The 17,819-nt window shown below is 39.9% G+C and overlaps 1 protein-coding gene across 2 annotated transcripts in view; it reads right to left on the bottom strand.

Annotated features, from left to right (window-relative positions):
- Positions 1–12,710: 12,710 nt before the first annotated feature.
- The window catches only part of Megf9 (multiple EGF like domains 9), a 157,081-nt gene continuing 151,972 nt past the window's right edge, over positions 12,711–17,819 (bottom strand). For both annotated transcript variants that reach the window (XM_004662742.2, XM_045154257.1), the window contains exon 6: positions 12,711–17,626. In XM_004662742.2, the coding sequence (XP_004662799.2) occupies positions 17,175–17,626 (452 nt within the window). In that variant the 3' untranslated portion in view covers positions 12,711–17,174. The remainder of the gene's footprint in view (positions 17,627–17,819) is intronic.

Raw genomic sequence — 17,819 nt, 5'->3', positions numbered from 1 at the left:
CCATGCTGAACTCACATTAGAGAGCCTGGCAGATTTGGGAAAGCTGCCTTACTGCCTGCCACAAAGAGATTAAGGCAGGCATCACTACCTCTACCCTTCCGTCAGATGCAGCGCCAGGCACCCTGCCCCGGCTGCTCTCTGCACAAGTCCTCAGAGGCCAAAGGGGGCACCAGTCTACACTCAGCTTGGCAAGCCAGGAGGTCCTGGCAAAGAAGGCATGTCTTTTGTAATTCGCCCAAAAGAGCCCTCTATGCTCATAGCATTTACGGCCTAGCACACCTTCTCCTCTTTTCTTCTCAATTCCCTGGGTTCTCTCAACCAGGATGGAAATTTGTTTGGTACCAATGATTGAACCTAGGGCCTTCCTTGTACATGCTTGGTATATCTTCACCACTGAGCTTCCCCCAGCCCTGCAACCACATTTTATTTGCTTTTGAGAGCCATAGCTCTATAATTCGACCAGTTCTAGTACTGTAAATTCCTTGAGACTGTGACTTTAACTTGATTTTATTGAGAATCTACATATAGCAAAATGCACCTAATTTAAATGTATATTTTGATGAATTTTGGCAAATTTATATATTCACATAGCCACTGCCACAAGCAGATTAGAACTATATGGAAAGTAGAAATAGCCCATACCTATGGTGTCCAAGAGAGTAGCCTCTCATTAACATATGGCAACTGGACCTTAGAAATATTTCTATGTGATGGACTGACTCCTTCTCTTTCTTTGTTTCTTTCTTTTTATCTTTGAGAGGGTCTTACTTTGTATCCCTGACTTATCTAGAATTCACTAATCCAGGGTGGCTTTGAATTTATACCAATGCTGGGATTACAGGATATAAGACACCACACCCTGGCTTGATTTGTGTATGTAAATATATATATGTCAGTGTATGCTGGTACACATGTGTGCATGTATGTAGAGGTCGAGGGATAACATCTGGTATTATACCTTAGGTGTCATCCACCTTTTTTGAGGTAGGGTTTCTCACTGGCCTGAAGTTCACCAAGTAGGCCAGACTGGCTGGTCAGTGAGCCTCAGGGATTTACTTATCTCTGCTTCCCCTGCACTGGGATTACAAGCGTGTACTGCCATGCTAGGCTTTTTAAAATTTTATTTATTTATTTATTTATTTATTTATTGCATGGGTTCTAGAGATTGAACTTCGGTAAGCACTTTACCTACCAAGCTATTGTTGTAGCCCTAAATTTTTAATTTTTCTATTTAAGTAACAAATCTAAATAGCCAGAATAGGTTAGTGCCTACTATATTAGAATAAATGATATAAAACAGTTATTTCACTTCAAAAAGTTCCCCAGTGATCCAGTCGACATGCATTTCCTCACCACATCAGCAAATTACCGGCGTACTTTCTATCAGTAAGGATTTGTGTTTCCTACAGTTCTGGGGTGCTTTTTATTTATTTATTTATTTATTTTCTGAGGTAGGGTCTCACTCTCGCTCAGGTTGATCTAGAATTCACTATGTAATGTCAGGGTGGCCTCCAACTCAGCGATCTTCCTACCTCTGCCTCCTGAGTGCTGGGATTAAAGGCGTGTGCCACCGCGCCCGGCATCCTACAGTTCTGTTTAACTGGAACTGTTTCCCTTCTGCATCATCTTGGAAGGTCTATAGGTGTTCAATGAGTGCTGGTAAAAGAATGAATTAATTAATCTTAACCAGAAGAAATAACCTTACTCCCAAGCACCCTTTTCTACCCAACTAAGGGAGTACAAGAATGAAAAGGGCCCTAGTAAAGAACCTCCAACCAAAACTCTCCAATGAATCAGTGGAAAACCAGATGGTTCAGTGGTCACTGCAAACTCAACACATGGCTCAGACTCCAAGCGCACAACTTCCAGGCCTGTACTCTTCTCACTCACAGGACCCCACCCATGCAGGCATTTCCCAAAGGTTACAGACCAACTCTAAGATGCCATACTGCCTGTGAGCTGTGTCAGGTCCAACACCAGCCTGCCTGCTGAAGGCTCAGAGACAGCAGCAATGCAACACGGCCTGGGAAAGTATTTCATTGCATCTCAAACATACCCAAAACCTAGCAACGGTCTTATTCTAATGTTGAGCTATATTGGAATTTCTTTTTATCTCCTTTTTTACATGCTATATTTTACTAATTTGTTTGTAAGCAGAGAGAGAGAGAGAGCAGGCATACCAGGGACTCAAACCACTGCAAATAAACTCCAGATACACATGCCTATTCATTGCACCTGGCTTACATGGGTACAGGGGAATTGAACTTGAGTCATTAGGCTTGGCAGGCAAGCACCTTAACCACTGAGCAATCTCTCAAGCATTTTTGAAAAATAATTTTAAAAAATTTATTCAAGGTACGATCTGACTCTAACCTAGGCTTACCTGGAATTTACTCTGTACTCCTAGGCTGGTCTCAAACTCATAGCAATTCTCCTACCTCTACCTCCACAGTGCTGGAATTAAAGGTGTGTGGCACCCCAGCTAAAATAATTTTTACTGGGAACTTTAGTATATGAACATATTACAAACTAGCCATACTCCTATCAGGTTATCCCTCTTGTGTCCCCTCTCCCCACCTGCATTCCACTGAAAGCCCTCCTCAGTGGAGGTATTGGTGTTCACTGTGGGTCATGAATATATCAGTCAGTTCCTGTGGGGAGGACAATGCCTCCCAATACACATTCCCCCCCTGTAGCTCCTAAATTCTTTCTACCCGTTCTTCTGCCATGTTCCCTAAGCCTTGAAGGACATGTTATAAGTCTCCTTTAGTATTGAGCTCTCAGCAGCCTCTGATTTTTTCAGCTTTGATGAGCTTTGAATCTCCTCAGTGTCTACCACCATCTCCCTGGAGGAAGTTGTCAGGCTACCAGTGAGAACAGCATTTGTATTTAATCTGCCACTTTCTCTATAATATTCCCTAGGCCCTGGCAGATGGGATAGAGATGACTTGTGCTAATCAACTTTCTTTTCTTGTCATTATGATGGGTCTTGGTTCTCCGTGTTCTCACTGCCATCTATAAAAAGCAGGTTCTCCTATTAAGAATGATAGCAATATGGGTCAAAGGGGATCAATATAGACATTTGAAAGAAGTTTGGACAAGCACAACCTTTCCGTTTACCAAAGAACAGTGGAAGCTTCCTTCTAGGGACTATGACCTTCCAAACCATAGGCTTCTGACTTGATTCTCAGTACCAGGCATGAATCCCCTCCCACTGAATGGGCTTCATATCCAAGCAGAGATCAGTTGATTACCCCCATAACTTATGTTGCACTGGTGGGTTCATCTTGCCTGGCTGATTGATTTGTGGCTTGCAAGATCCACTGCTTGCTCACACTGTTGGTGACCATTATTCCCCAGCAGCTTGCACAGTGCTCTCCAGCACTATGAGAGCTAGACAGCAGGAAGCTGGCTTCCATCTCAGTTCCAGCTTAGTCTCTCCTGCAACCTCTAGTCAGAAGTCATGTGGTACCTGATCCAATTCTGCACTCACTAAAGAAAGAATAACACTGCACTTCTCTGTAAAGATTTTATTGGAGACTTAAATAAAAGGGAGAGAGGAAGGGAACTAGCATTCACTGAACACCTCTCTTGTGTTTTAGTGCTTCCCCCAGCCTCATGGAAACACGAAGAGGTCAGAGCTGCCACTCTTTTCATAAGCAATGCCACGGGACTAAGCTGGCTGCTGATTCTCTCAAGGCCCCCTACCTGGAAGGTCACCAAGGAAAGCCCTATTTTCTCTACTTCACAAGCACCTGCTCTTTGTAGTGTAGTCTGTTATTATTTAAATCCAGAAAAAAATAGGTTGATTCTCTCTTTGCATGATAGGATGCATCTTTAATGTATTCTTGGTTGCTAGGAAGCCCAGGGTAATAAAGTTGAATGTTAATTGCTAATGCAAACTTTTTAGACCAAGTTTTCTGGGATGTTTCTAGTGATCAGATAGGTCTTTTAATACAAAAGGTGTGATCCAGGTTGTAAATATGTTATTTAAAAAAAAAAAAAAAAACAGGAAAGGAGCTGTTAACATTAGTTCTTCTCATTATCTTCTTTTCTTTCTTCCTTTTCTTTCCTTCCTTCTCTTCTTTCTTTCTTTTTTCTTTTTTTCATTTGTAGATACAAATCTTGCCAAACTACCCAGACTGGCCTCAAATTTAGGATCATCCTACCTCACTCAGCCTCCTCAGTAGCTGGGATTACAAGAATACCTGGCTTTATGTTTTTATTTTAACAAAGAGGACTTCTGAAAGTAACTGCTGCCACATTCCGATCCTTTCTTTCTCAATCAAAAGGACCCTGAACCTCAGACAATTCCTCTGGGGCATAATGATCCATTGGAGTTGATACAATTTGCTTAATTATCCCCAAATTATTAAAGCAGAATCTTAATAGACAGTCCTTAATGTCTTTATTCTTGTCTGAAAAAACCTCATCCCTTGGCAAAAAAAATCCTCCTTTAAATGAATCAGGACAATCCCCTCACCATGGTGATTAAAGACAACAATGGCTCATTTAGAAAACGTCTGAGAAAGATGAAAAGGGTAGAATGTACCCTGTCTGTTCTTCAAGCTACAGAAAATAAAGGCAAGCGGGGGGGGGGGGGGGTGAGAGAGGGAGGGGTGCAAAGCACCCATTTCTAGAGGAGGTGTGTGCCCTACTCAGGCAGCATATAGGTTATGTGCGGCCAGCAGCCCACCCCACCCAGTCTCTATGCTTCAGAAATGTCCTTCGTCACCACCATTCTGCTGGAAAGAATTTTGTACTGCATGCTTACACTTGGTGCTTCCCAAAGTGGCAGTCTGTTTGGTCTTTGGTTTAAGCTTGCACAAGTTCAAAGCCTCCAGGATGCAGTGTATATGTGGTCTTCACATTTATTGAGCTTTAGGGGACAAGAGATGTTGGGCCTATGCTTGACAATAGGAAGCCAAAGATAAAAGACATCCATGGACATCACATGAGCACAATTTTTCTAAGCAGAGATAAAAGAGAAAAAAGCCTTGCTTCTGGTACATGCTTCACTTCCAGCACCAAATTTGTGTGTATTTCCACACCAAGCAATTCTCCAATTTTCTGTAGACACCAGCTGGCTCTTCTACAATGTAGTGCAAGTCTGACACCATCTACCCAGAGCTAACATCATGTGCTTAAGCTTCAGGGCCCTACTTCAGATGCCAGGAAAAGTCCAGGCCTGGGCTGGAGTGATGGCTCAGTAGTGAACGGCCCTGATGGCCTGGGTTCGATTCTCCAGGAAAGCCAGATGCACAAAGTGGTGCATGCATCTGGAGTTCATTTACAATGGCAGGTCCTGGCACACCCATATTCTCCCTCTCCCTTCCTTAAATATATATATATATATATGTATATATATATATATAATATTATTATATTATATTATATGTATATATAGTCCATGCCTCCTTACTGCTTCTGATGAGCTACAAATCCAGAACTCTCATGAGTCCTGTTCCTGGCTTGATAACTTGCCAGAATGGATTATAGAATTCAGGAAAATACTCCTGAGTCCATGTTACATTTTATTTTCATTTATTTGAGAAAGAGAGTGAGGTAGATAGAAAGAATGAGCAGTGTGCTAGAGACCCCAGCTGCTGAAAACAATCTCCAGACATATGTGCCACCTTGTGTATCTGGAAGCTCTCTAAACCTTTCCCAGTAGGATTCATGTGGAGGCTCATTATGCAGCCTGATTAATGAAGTCACTGGCCACTGCTGATTAAACTCACTCTCAGCCTGTCTTCCTGCAGCAGACTTCAGGAAGTAGGCTGAAAGAGCCCACCCTCTACAACGATGTGGCTGGTTCATTTGTCAACCATCACTAGGGACTTTCCAAAAGCCATCTCATTAACTCAGGTATGGTCGACAAGGGCTTTGTACAGGTAACAAAAGAGGTTCCTTTTACCTTTACCACTCTGGAGCTATTTTAAGAGCTAGGCACGAAACCCAAATATGCAAACAAAGGATGTTCTTATCAGTCACTGTGACTGTTAATGTTAACTTGATTGTATTAAGAATCACCCCGGGCATCAGTGAGGCACACCTTTGGGTGTGTCAACTAGGGTGTTTCCAGACAAGATTGACTCAAAGTGGTAAAATTCTCCATGGAGATGGCTCAGCAAGGGAGAGTGCTTGCTACCCAAACATGAGGCTCACAGTTCAATCATCAATATCCACATATAAAAAGCTGGGTGTGGCCAAACATGCCTGTAACTCCAGTCCTAAGAGGGTTGGAGACAGGGGACATGCTGGGGCTCATTGATCAGCCACTCTGCCTAAACAACAGCAGTTTAACAAGACTCCATCCCAAAGAAACAACGCAGGAGAGCAATATAGGAGGACACCCTATGTTCTATGCGTGTGTGTATGGGGCGTGTACACATTTGTACCCACACATCAAATACTACACATGTACACAGCATGTACACACCATACCACAATACTATACACACATGCACCAAAAGCTTAAAAAATGAAAGAAAAAAGATACAGGCTTTTCCCTTTGTCAATATTATCTAAATAATACATCTTAATAACTATGTACATTCGAATTGTTTTTGATATCATAACAAATTTAGAGAGAGCTTATAGTATACGAAAGATGTGTATAATTTATATGGAAATAACACACCATTGTATTAGGGACTTGAGCTCTATAGATTTTGATATCTTCACAGAGTTTAATTCTCTATGGATACCAAGGGTAGCATGAAAGTCCATGTGCTCACAATTTACAAAATAGAATATCATCCATATGTTTGAAGACATTTTGACATCTCCTTCTTTCTTCCAAGGTTATATTAACTTTTGTATTAATCATTCCCTTTTTATTTAGTTTTCTCATATATTTCTAAACAATATAATTTCCATTTTGGCTCTTATATAAAGTATACTCTCTTTATATGCCCCTGTGACTTGATTTTTTTGTTTTTTGCTCAATATTGGTTTTGGGACTTATCCATTTTAATGAATAGCTGTAATTTTCCAGTATTGCATGAAATTCTGTTCAAAGTATATGGATAGACCACAATCTACCCTTGCCTGTATGGACAGGAATCTGCTGTTTCTAAATATGTTATTATAACAAATAATGCTGCAATGAAGAATTAGAAATGTGGCTCCTGGTCCATATAAATAATTTTTTTTAAATCTATAAGCCAAGAGTAGAATTGCAAGCACATCTTCAAATATCCCTTTTCAATTAATTTTCACTTTTTTTGTTTGTTTGTTTTCCGAGATAGGGTTTAATTCTAGTCCAGGCTATTCACCATGTTTTCTCAAAGTGGCTTAAACTCATGACAATCCTCCCACCTCTGTCTCCCAAGTGCTGGTTTATTCACTGTTTTGAATAACTCTTTCTAATCTTTCTTAATGACTGTAAATAATCTCAATAGACATGTACATTAAACTGTACCCCTATTGTTTAACAGCTACAATTTGCCCCCATTTTTTTTTGAACTTTGCACACCAACTCTGGTAATCAAAACAACCCAGAATTTGTGCAAAACTCTGCTTTCTAGGTCATGGATTTTTAGGTCTGATTTTTTTTTTTTTAAACAAAATCAACTTATCAAGTGTATCAATTGCCATTGAATGCGAAAGTTTTTATTGCTAAAAATCATTATCTGAATAGTTGTTAATCCTTTGGGGAACATAGATCCTTTTGAGAATGATTAATGGTATGGCTCACCAAGAAATCTTTATGAACAAAACATACAATTTTAAGAGTTCTTCAACCCTTCTGAAACCTATAGCTGCTATCTCTTTTGAACAAGACAAGTCACTTTCTTAGTCCTTTTTGTGTTGCTATAAATAAATACTCAAGTCTGAGTAGCTTATAAAGAAAAGAGATTTATTTAGCTCATGGTTCTAGAAACCTAAGAGCATGGTCAGAATCTGTTTGGCTCTAGTGAGAGCCTTGTGGTGGGTGGCATAGCAATGACAGGAATGCATCTGAAAGTGGCAAGTAGCACTTGTGAAGGAAAGACTCAAGGGAGGACCAGGCTCTAGGAATTTCTATGAGAAAAGCATCAATCCATCTTGAATATAAATCAAGATTCTACCATCAAGCCTCCAACAGAGGGATGTCTAGGAAGACAAACCATATCCAAATCCAAAAGTCTTATCCAATGTATACAAAAGCTATTTATTAATTGAGTGTGTATATATGGACACATGCATGCCACACATGAATCACTTTGTAACCAGTTTTATTTGGGTTCTAGGGAAGAGAACACAGGGTGGCAAGCTTGGTAAAAAAGTACTTTTAACTACTGAGCTGTTTCCTTAGCCCCCCATCATACAAAATTCTTATGACATTGGCCAAATACAGTTCGTGAATCAAGTACTGTTTGCTTTAAACAACCATGTAGGAAGTGTTCACAACTGTAGTTACCATTACATTGCTAGAACAAAACACCCAACCAAAAGTAGCTGATGGGAGGAAAGGGTTTATTTTGGCTGATAGTCTAGAGGGGAAGCTTCATGATGGCAGGAAAGCATTACAGAATAGAGGCTGGGCATCTCTTCTTGCCACACCATCTGGCAGAAAGCAGCAAGAGAGTGAGCTGAGCTCTGGCAAGGGGAAGCTGGCTATAACACCTCTAAGTCTGCTCCCAACAACACACCTCCTTCAGCAAGGTTCCACTTCCCAAATTGCCACCAGTTGGGGAACAAGCATTCAAAACACATGAGTTTATGGGGCATGTCTAATTCAACCACAACAATCAAGCACATTTTATTTCTTATTTTTAAAATATATTTTATTTTTATTTATTTATGTGACAAATAGAAAGAGAGAGAGAGAGAGAGAGAGAGAGAGAGGGAGGGAGAGAGAATGGGCACACCAGGGCTCCCAGCTGCTGCATACAAAATCCAGATGCGTGCACCACCTTGTGCATCTGGCTCAACATGAATTCTGGGGAATTGAACCTGGGTCCTTTGGCTTTGCAAGCAAGTGCCTCAACTGCTAAGCCATCCCTCCAGCCCTCAAGCAAAGTTTAGAACAACACATTTTAGAACTGGAGAAATAGCTGAGTTAGTAAAGTGCTTACCTAAAAGACTTGAGAACCTGAAGTAGATGACCAGAACCTATGCCAAAAAGGCAGGTGTAAGCCAGGTGTGGTGGTGCACGCCTTTAATCCCAGCACTCGGGGGCAGAGGTAGGAGGATTGCCATGAGTTCAAGGCCACCCTGAGACTACAGAGTGAATTCTAGGTTAGCCTGGGCTAGAGTGAAACCCTACCTCAAAAAACCAAAAAAAAAAAAAAAAAAAAAAGACAGGTGTATGGCACACATTTGTAATCCCTGCACTGGAAAGGTAGAGACAGGGGGATGCCCGGGGCTTTCTGGTCAGCTAGTGCAGCCTAATTAGTGGCTTCTAGGGCTTCTCATCTTCACATGCATATGCACACATGTACACATACACATATGCCCATAACCCTTTTAAATTTAATATTGTCTGATGGCTTTCATTATATAAACAAAAGTATTACAAAGAATGAATAATAATTACTGTTAAGTTTTTCATAAAATTTCCCTGCAAAACTAACCTACAGGTAAAATAACTTTAGCATTCTCTTGTTACTTCTCAGCTTGTTGGTTAACACTCCTAACATTATTGTCTCATAGAAAACAGTTTGTTGGGGCTGGAGAGATGGCTTAGCCGTTAAGCGCTTGCCTGTGAAGCCCAAGGACCCCGGTTCAAGGCTTGATTCCCCAGGACCCACGTTAGTCACATGCACAAGGGGGCGCACGTGTCTGGAGTTCGTTGGCAGTGGCTGGAGGCCCTGGCACATCCATTCTCCCTCTCTCTCTCTCTCTCTCTCTCTCTCTCTGCCTCTTTCTGTCTGTCGCTATCAAATAAATACATAAAAATAAACCAAAAAAATTAAAAAAAAGAAAAAAGAAAACCTTTTGTTGTTTTTAATTCTACTTAGTTTAAAAATAAAACTACAGGGCTGGAGAGATGGCTTAGCAGTTAAGGTGCTTGCCTGCAAAGCCTAAGGACCCATGCTTGACTCCCTAGATCACATGTAAGCCAGACACACAAGGTGATGACACACATGCAAGGTTGCACATGTATATAAGGTGGCACACATGTTTGCAGTTTGATTACAGTGGCTGGAGGCTCTGGCATGCCAATTTGCTCTCTCTTGCTCTCTCTCATTAAAAAAAAAAGAAAGAAAGAAAAAAGAAGCTAGAGCTGGAGAGATGCCTTAGCAGCTAAAGCACTTGCCTGAAAAGCCAAAGGACCCAGGTTTAATTTCCTAGGACCCACATAAGTCAGATGCACAAGGTGGTGCATTCATCTGGAGTTTTCTTCCAGAGGCTAGAGGCCCTGGCACACCCATGTTCTCTCCTTCCTTCCCTTCCTCCCTCTCTCTTTCTACCTCTTTAAAATAAATACATAAAATGAAATATTTTCAGGGCTGGAGAGATGGCTTAGCGGTTAAGCGCTTGCCTGTGAAGCCTAAGGACCCCGGTTCGAGGCTCGGTTCCCCAGGTCCCACGTTAGCCAGATGCACAAAGGGGCGCACGCGTCTGGAGTTCGTTTGCAGAGGCTGGAAGCCCTGGCGCGCCCATTCTCTCTCTCCCTCGATCTGTCTTTCTCTCTGTGTCTGTCGCTCTCAAATAAATAAATTTAAAAAAAAAAAGAAATATTTTCAAAAAACAAGGCCAGTCAATTGGTCTTGCCACAAAAAAGAATAAATGATAAGTAAATAAATAAACAAAACTATGGCTGGCCATGGTGGCACACGCCTTTAAACTCAACATTCAGGAAACAGAGGTAGGAGGATCACTGTGGATTTAAAGCCAGCCTGAAACTATGTAGTGAATTCCAGGTCACCTTACCTCAGAAAACCAAAATAAAAATAAAACTACACAAGAGCTAGGGATGTTGCTCAGTGGTAGAGTACTTGCCTAGAATGTACAAGGTCCAGCGTTTGGTATATAGCATCATAAAAATCAATAAGATAAAATAAAACAAATCATATTGATTTCGTTGATATTATTGATTTAATTATACTGAAGTATGTGGATTTTTTTTTAAGTATGTGTCTTACTGTCCTATAGAAAATGGATATAATCAAGCCGGGCGTGGTGGCACATGCCTCTAACCCTAGCACTCAGGAGGCAGAGGTAGGAGGATCGCCATGAGTTTGAGGCCAGCCTGAGACTACATAGTGAATTCCAAGTCAGCCTGGACTAGAGTGAGACCCTACCTCGAAAAATCAAAACAAAAAAAAAAAAAAAAGAGAAAGAAAGAAAATGGGAATAATCAATTTTGATAATGTAATATAGATGTGTTTATCGACTTTCATCAAAAGTATGACAAAATTTCTTCCTAGTTACACACATATATATATATATATATATATATATATATATATATTCTTCCTAGTTTTATATATATATATATATTATATATATATACATATATATATAATATATATATATATGTGATATATAGTAACTTCCTGCCATAATTATTCTGTTCCCTTAGGATAATGCCTAACTCATATATATACATCACAAACCACATATATTAAATAAAATTTGTAAATCTTGCTTTTTTGTATGAGTATAAATAATAGGAAAAATAGGTTGTAAATTTTAGGTTTGTTTTTTTTTTTTTTTGGTTTTTCGAGGTTGGGTCTCACTCTGGCTCAGGCTGACCTGGAATTAACTCTGTAGTCTCAGGTGGCCTTGAACTCATGGCGATCCTCCTACATCTGCCTCCCGAGTGCTGGGATTAAAGGCGTGCGCCCGGCAAGGTTGTAAATTTTAAATATCAATGAACTGAAATAGAATTTGAAAAAATAAGGGTCTTATATATCCCAAGCTGAACTCAAATTCATAGCCAAAACTGACCTTGAACTCCTGACTCACCTGCCTCCACTTTCCAAGTATTGAGATAGGCATGTTCCACCACACAGCTGATGTAGAATAAATTCAGCCCAAGGAAATACTTGTTTTGTTTGACTTCTTTGTCAAAGCACCCCTTGGACCTCTAGGAAACACCCCATTAGATATAGTGTAATAGAAGCTTCAAGGGTACCTTAAAATAATAAATAGATGAACTTTCATGATTGGTTACCTAATAAACAAGCACACAGAATGTGGTTTACCTTCTAATTTCAGAAATTCCTTGGCATATGTAAGAAATCCAAATGGAATCAATTTCTCAATAAAATTTTTATGGAAATGCAAAGAGACTCAGGAAACAAGGAAAGACATAAAAGAAATTATATGCTATTGTTTGCTGATTCATTTGTAGTGTTGGGGATGGACTCCAGGGTCTTGTGCATGCTTGATGAGTACCCTAGCACTAAGCCACAGTCCCAGCCCAAGAATATACATTAATACATATTTTCACTTTAGGTGTTTGTTTTATAAAAATTGTTTTTATGTGGTATTTTCTCCCCAAGTAAAACACATTCCTTAAATGAACTTAAACAAAATGTACTGCTAATACATGAAGGGGTCAAAGACATTCATGAAGTGAACTGATGAGTCATCTTTAGCGCTTATATATATATACACATACATACATACATATACATATATATGTACATATATGTAGACTTCTCTTAAGAAGTCTCACCCATCATGTATGTGTATTTATGAAAGTTGTCAATGCAAAGTTAAGAAAAAGAAGTCTTACCACATAAAGAGTAAAACAATTCTACAATAGGTACAAATTATATACATTTATTAATAATTTTAAATAACACTCTTGTATAAATTCTTTCATATATTCAAATCATACACAAATTTAGAAATGCATCATGAAGCCTAGTACAGCATACATATGAGACATGTTTTTAAATTTTGTGTTAGACTTTTAGTGACATAAATACAAGTTTACTATTTAAGAAACATTTCCTAGTTGCTTGGGCTGAAATTTAACTTCTTACAGAGTGCTTGTGCCTAGCATTAAAGGTTGACTTTCAATCATTTGGCTTCTGGACTTCTTTGAACCCAAAGCTTTGGCTCATGCACCAGGGCGGCTGCTGTTGCAGTTTCTGCATATGCATCAGTTAACAAGTGAGAAAGATTCCCACTGGCCTTTGACAAGGCCTCCTCCAACCACTGCACTTCACGGAGCCACAACCTTTAGCCACTTGAGATTAAATAACTTCTTCAGATGAATCACTGTGTCCAAGTTCTTGCTTTTCCCCAGACCACAGTCACTGGCTTAGGGAGAAGTCACATGAACCTTCATTACTCCGCCACAGACACCAAACCCATGGAAGTTCTCAAACTCTTTATTATCAAGATCAAAACAGACTAAAAGTTCTTAATGGTTGAGACAAGACAGCCTGTCCTTGCCTTGATAGGTTTTTCCTGGGTTGCTTTTGACTTCTCTGAATATTTTGTCAGAGACATTTTCTTGAAAAATGTAGTAGTCCAATTCCTATCCACATATCTCAAAATATAAGAAGCAGGGGATAGTCATTCTATGTCATACTTAGAACATCCTATAAGTACACAGCCAGCAGAATAACCTAATAACCTAGCTCAAAGTGAATTTGTTGAGAGGAAGCATGGCTGCATAAGGACTAAACATCTAGAAAACACTCAGCTGACAAAATGAACTAGTAAGTCAGTGAGCGTTGCTTTACAGGTTAGTTATCCTGAGGATGTTGGAGCTAGAGAGCACTCACACCACATGGGCCTTATACAAATCCTGTCCAAAACTAACCCTCTCTTCTCCTATCCCATAGCTGTACTGTTGTCCTCGCTTAAAATCTCTGGTAAAAGCTTTGCACTGGGTCAATAAGACCTCATTGTGAATAAGAGATCTTACCACCGCTTTTTGTCTATAGTTGGAGAGATTCCATTATTAAGAGAGCCCTAGGAGGCACAGAGTGACCAGAAGGGGATGTAAGGGAAATAAAAGACATTTTCAATGCCAACTAAAGCATCCACTATTAGAGATGCACAGGAAGCAATGAAGGTACAAGCTTCTCTTCAGTGACTGTAGTTTCTCAATAACATTCTCATCAGTTTTAGTTAAAAAAAAGCCCACATATTTTCAATCAGATAAAAATTCTTCCAAGATTAGGCTTTCTAGGACTCATGGGCAGGCTCCTTTCCCTGGATGGTGAAAGCCATGCATTGCATCCAGTCATTTCCTAGCCTGATTTCAAAGGTGTATCAACTCATCATCAATTCATACTTTAGAGCAAAATTATTTCTGCAAGTAAAACACCAGGAGTCATTAATGAATATTAGCTTTTGGGGGGGGGGGTTTCGAGGTAGGGTCTCACATAGTCCAGGCTGACCTGGAATTCACTCTGTCATCTCAGGGTGGCCTTGAACTCACAGTGATCCTCCTACCTCTGCCTTCTGAGTGCTGGGATTAAAGGTGTGTGCTACCATGCCCGGCGAGAGGAATATTAGCTTTAAAAATTGTAAGGCCTTAATTTTTTTCTAATATGAAAAATTAAGAGTGTGACCTAGGAACTGTTAGCAAGTAAAGAGAAACATTCTTTGTAATTCAATTTTTGCTGTGTCATTTAAGGTCTGTGTCTCGAACCTCCATATGGCCAAAATCCTATCTGGCCTTGGCTCTAATTCCCCATAAAATATTCCTCTTTTATTCAATGGGTTAACTTGTGTTTAACAAATATTTATTTTCATCATCCTCAATTCTGACCTTGTTCCTTTTTTTGGCAGGAAATGGGGTGTCAAGGACAAAGGCAGGTATGCCACCACTTTGCACAATTCCTAGGAATTATGCATTACACAGTCTATAAATACTTACACTGTACCTGCTGGGAAAGCAAGTCCTTCCCCCCAGCCCCCGCCCCCGCCCCCGAGGATTCCTTCAGTTTAATGAAGCATAGACTGACAGTCTGTTTTCTAACCACTAATACTGGCTTCAGATAGAAATCTTCCTATGTTTTTTCCACAAAGTCATTTGCTGTAGCTGTGTGGCCCTAAATTGTACATGGTAGTCTCAAAAAAAAATTAGAAGCATCCACAAATAGGACTCTTCCTCCCAGCTTCCTAGTTGATTTCAGTGTTAGTGTATAGTTGAAAGACTGCTCCAGAGTTGAGTGTCCTGGCTCCAAGCATAATGTTAATATGCACTGGATAGCCTTGAACAAGACATTTAAGCCTCTCTATGCCGTAGCCTCCTCATCTATAAACCGGGTAAGACAATGGCTTCTTAGGAGGCCATGGCAAGGAACAAAGAACATACATGGAAAAGCGTTTTGTAAATGACAAAGGGCAATGAAAAGATTTCATTTCATAGTGCTGGGGATTAAAGCAGTCTCCAGCATACTAGGCTTGTGATGAGCCACTTGAGCTGCACCCAGAGCTGTTATACAGTTTCAATACAGTGTAATAGAATGTCTACTCCTGTGAAAATGGTTACATATGCAGAGCACCCTCAGACTACCAGAGCAGATCATCTGCTGTCCCTCCTCTAGAGCATCATCTCCCAACCCTGAGAACAACTTGAATGTCAACTATAGAGGGTGGCCAAATTCTAGGCTTTTCTCTGAGGAAGTTAAACAAAGGCATCAATTTGAAATTCCCAGGTCTAGTCTGTTTTCATTCATAACCACTTCACAGTTTGTGGTTTCTCCTAGTAAATGTCTACATTTGACTTCTGGTCACCTTTCTTGGTTTGATTCATCCACAATGTTCCAATACAGAATAGACGAGCACAACAGTAGTTGGCTCTGGGGAAAATGGCATGTAAAAGCAAGGACTAAATACACAGTCAACTACCGAGCTACCCTCTACCCAAGTAAGAGAATGGAACTGCATTGCAGAAGACAGATCATATTTGGTGACACATGATGACACATGAGTGATGGTAGTTTATGTTCAGGTGTAGGAAGTATTTACTTTGTAGCTTGAGGGGACACAAACATTTCACAGGCATGAAGATGAAGGATACCAAGTGAGGTAATGACTTCTTTTAGAACTCAAAATATCTGTCCTTTGGAAGACTATCTTTTACATTCAGGAAAGAACTATTTTGGCAAGGGTGTTTTATATAATCTGTGTAAAATACAGAGTGGCTAGTATGTAATTAGATGAGTGGTTTGGAGAATGTAGCCTGTGTCCCAGCTTAACAATTACTGACTTCAAAATCTATTGCTTGATTCTATGTAAGTCAAAGAGCATACAACTCTAGGTTTAGAGAGAACAGAAACATTAGAAACCTTCAACCTCTTATAAATTTCAACAGTGTCCAAACAGGGACTAAAAATGACTGCTGCTCACCAGAGTCCCAGCTCTAGCAATATTGCCATCTATTTTACAGTATTCTAACAATCCCCTTATTTTCTTTTTACACCATTAACTGCTGTACAAATAAAGACTAGATGATAAAATATGACATGATTTTTTTTTTACAAATAGGTACAAGAACAATGCTGAGCAGATATGCTACATTTACTATGTACACCTTATTCTCTAGAGGCAGGAATCTTCCTTATTTTTAGACAGCTTATCATGTGTACGAGCCCCTGAGGAGGACCATCAGGTTCCTTTTCTCCCTATTGCTGCCTCCTTCTCTCTACTGTTAGAAGTTTATCTTGTATTTTAATTCCATCATTGAGCAAGAATCCTGGGAGGAAAACAATGAAGCCCTTCTATGATCTTTGTGAACTTTTCTACCCCTATTCTAGAAACAATCAAGATCATTTTATTGTGATATTGCCTAGACATCAGCTTTTTCTCAATCACATATATTAGGAAAGCAAAATGAATATAATCCCTGCTCCTCCTTTACAAAACATATTTCAGGAATGGAGATGAAGTCTTCCATCAGTCCCTTCTCCCTGCACATCCACCGCACTGTTAGAGCTGCTGAGGTGAACACTTCCCAAGAGCTCATTTGGAGGCCAGGTAGAATTGGATTACACTACAGGATTTTGCCTTTCCATACACTCATGTGGTTTGATACAAAAATAGACTTTACTTCAAGTCCTTCATGACAATGAATGCTTCAGATCTTCATTAGAAAACTAAGAGTGACACAGGATAAGCGCATTACAAATATGTACCTGAAAAGTTCAGATGCACTATTTACTTTTCTCAGCAAATTCTACCCAGGCTTTGTCTGGCCCAGAGGCTGATGCTGCCTTAATAAGCACTGTGGTTTAACAATCCAGGAAAATCACTACAACTCCTCAGGCCTTGTAGTTATGGATGGGTGTTGTCAGGGTCAGTTGTCCATTGGGAGCCACTTCATTGCCATCATCTTCCAACAATCCTGACACGTCTGCATTGGGAATGCTGTCATGGTAGCTGCTGAAACTGATATTGTCTTCTTTCAGCTCGATGGTCCAAAAGGGAGCATTGAGTTTCCGGTTTTGGTACTCTCGGTACATATACACAGCTCCCACAAATCCCATTAACAGCACCACCACAATGATGATGACTGTCAAAATGATGATATTAAACTGGGTCCAAGAGACATCAGCTAAAGCTGAGGTGCTGTTTTCAGAAGAGCTTACTGAAAAGATAGTCTGCAAGGTTGTGGGGGTAAATGTACTATTTATAACAGGGGTGGGCACTGATGTGGTCAAAGAGGCATTGGAAACCAAAATGGTAGAACCTTCAGGTGTTGGAACAATAACTTCTGAAAATAAAAACAGAGAATGAAATGTAAAAGACAAAATTATCTAGTTTTGAGAAACAATAAAAGAAATGCATGGGTAAGTGGTAGTTGATGTGAGATGTTGCTTGAGGTAATGCAAGTTAAAAATAATTTTTAGAGAAATATAATGATAAGAAGCAGGGTCTAGAAAGCTAGCTTATTATATCCATGTCTG

The sequence above is a fragment of the Jaculus jaculus genome, chromosome 1 (assembly GCF_020740685.1).
Source record: "Jaculus jaculus isolate mJacJac1 chromosome 1, mJacJac1.mat.Y.cur, whole genome shotgun sequence".
Lineage (NCBI taxonomy): Eukaryota > Metazoa > Chordata > Mammalia > Rodentia > Dipodidae > Jaculus > Jaculus jaculus.
Note: the sequence above shows the minus strand (reverse complement) of the source record. Positions and strands in the feature narration are given on the sequence as shown.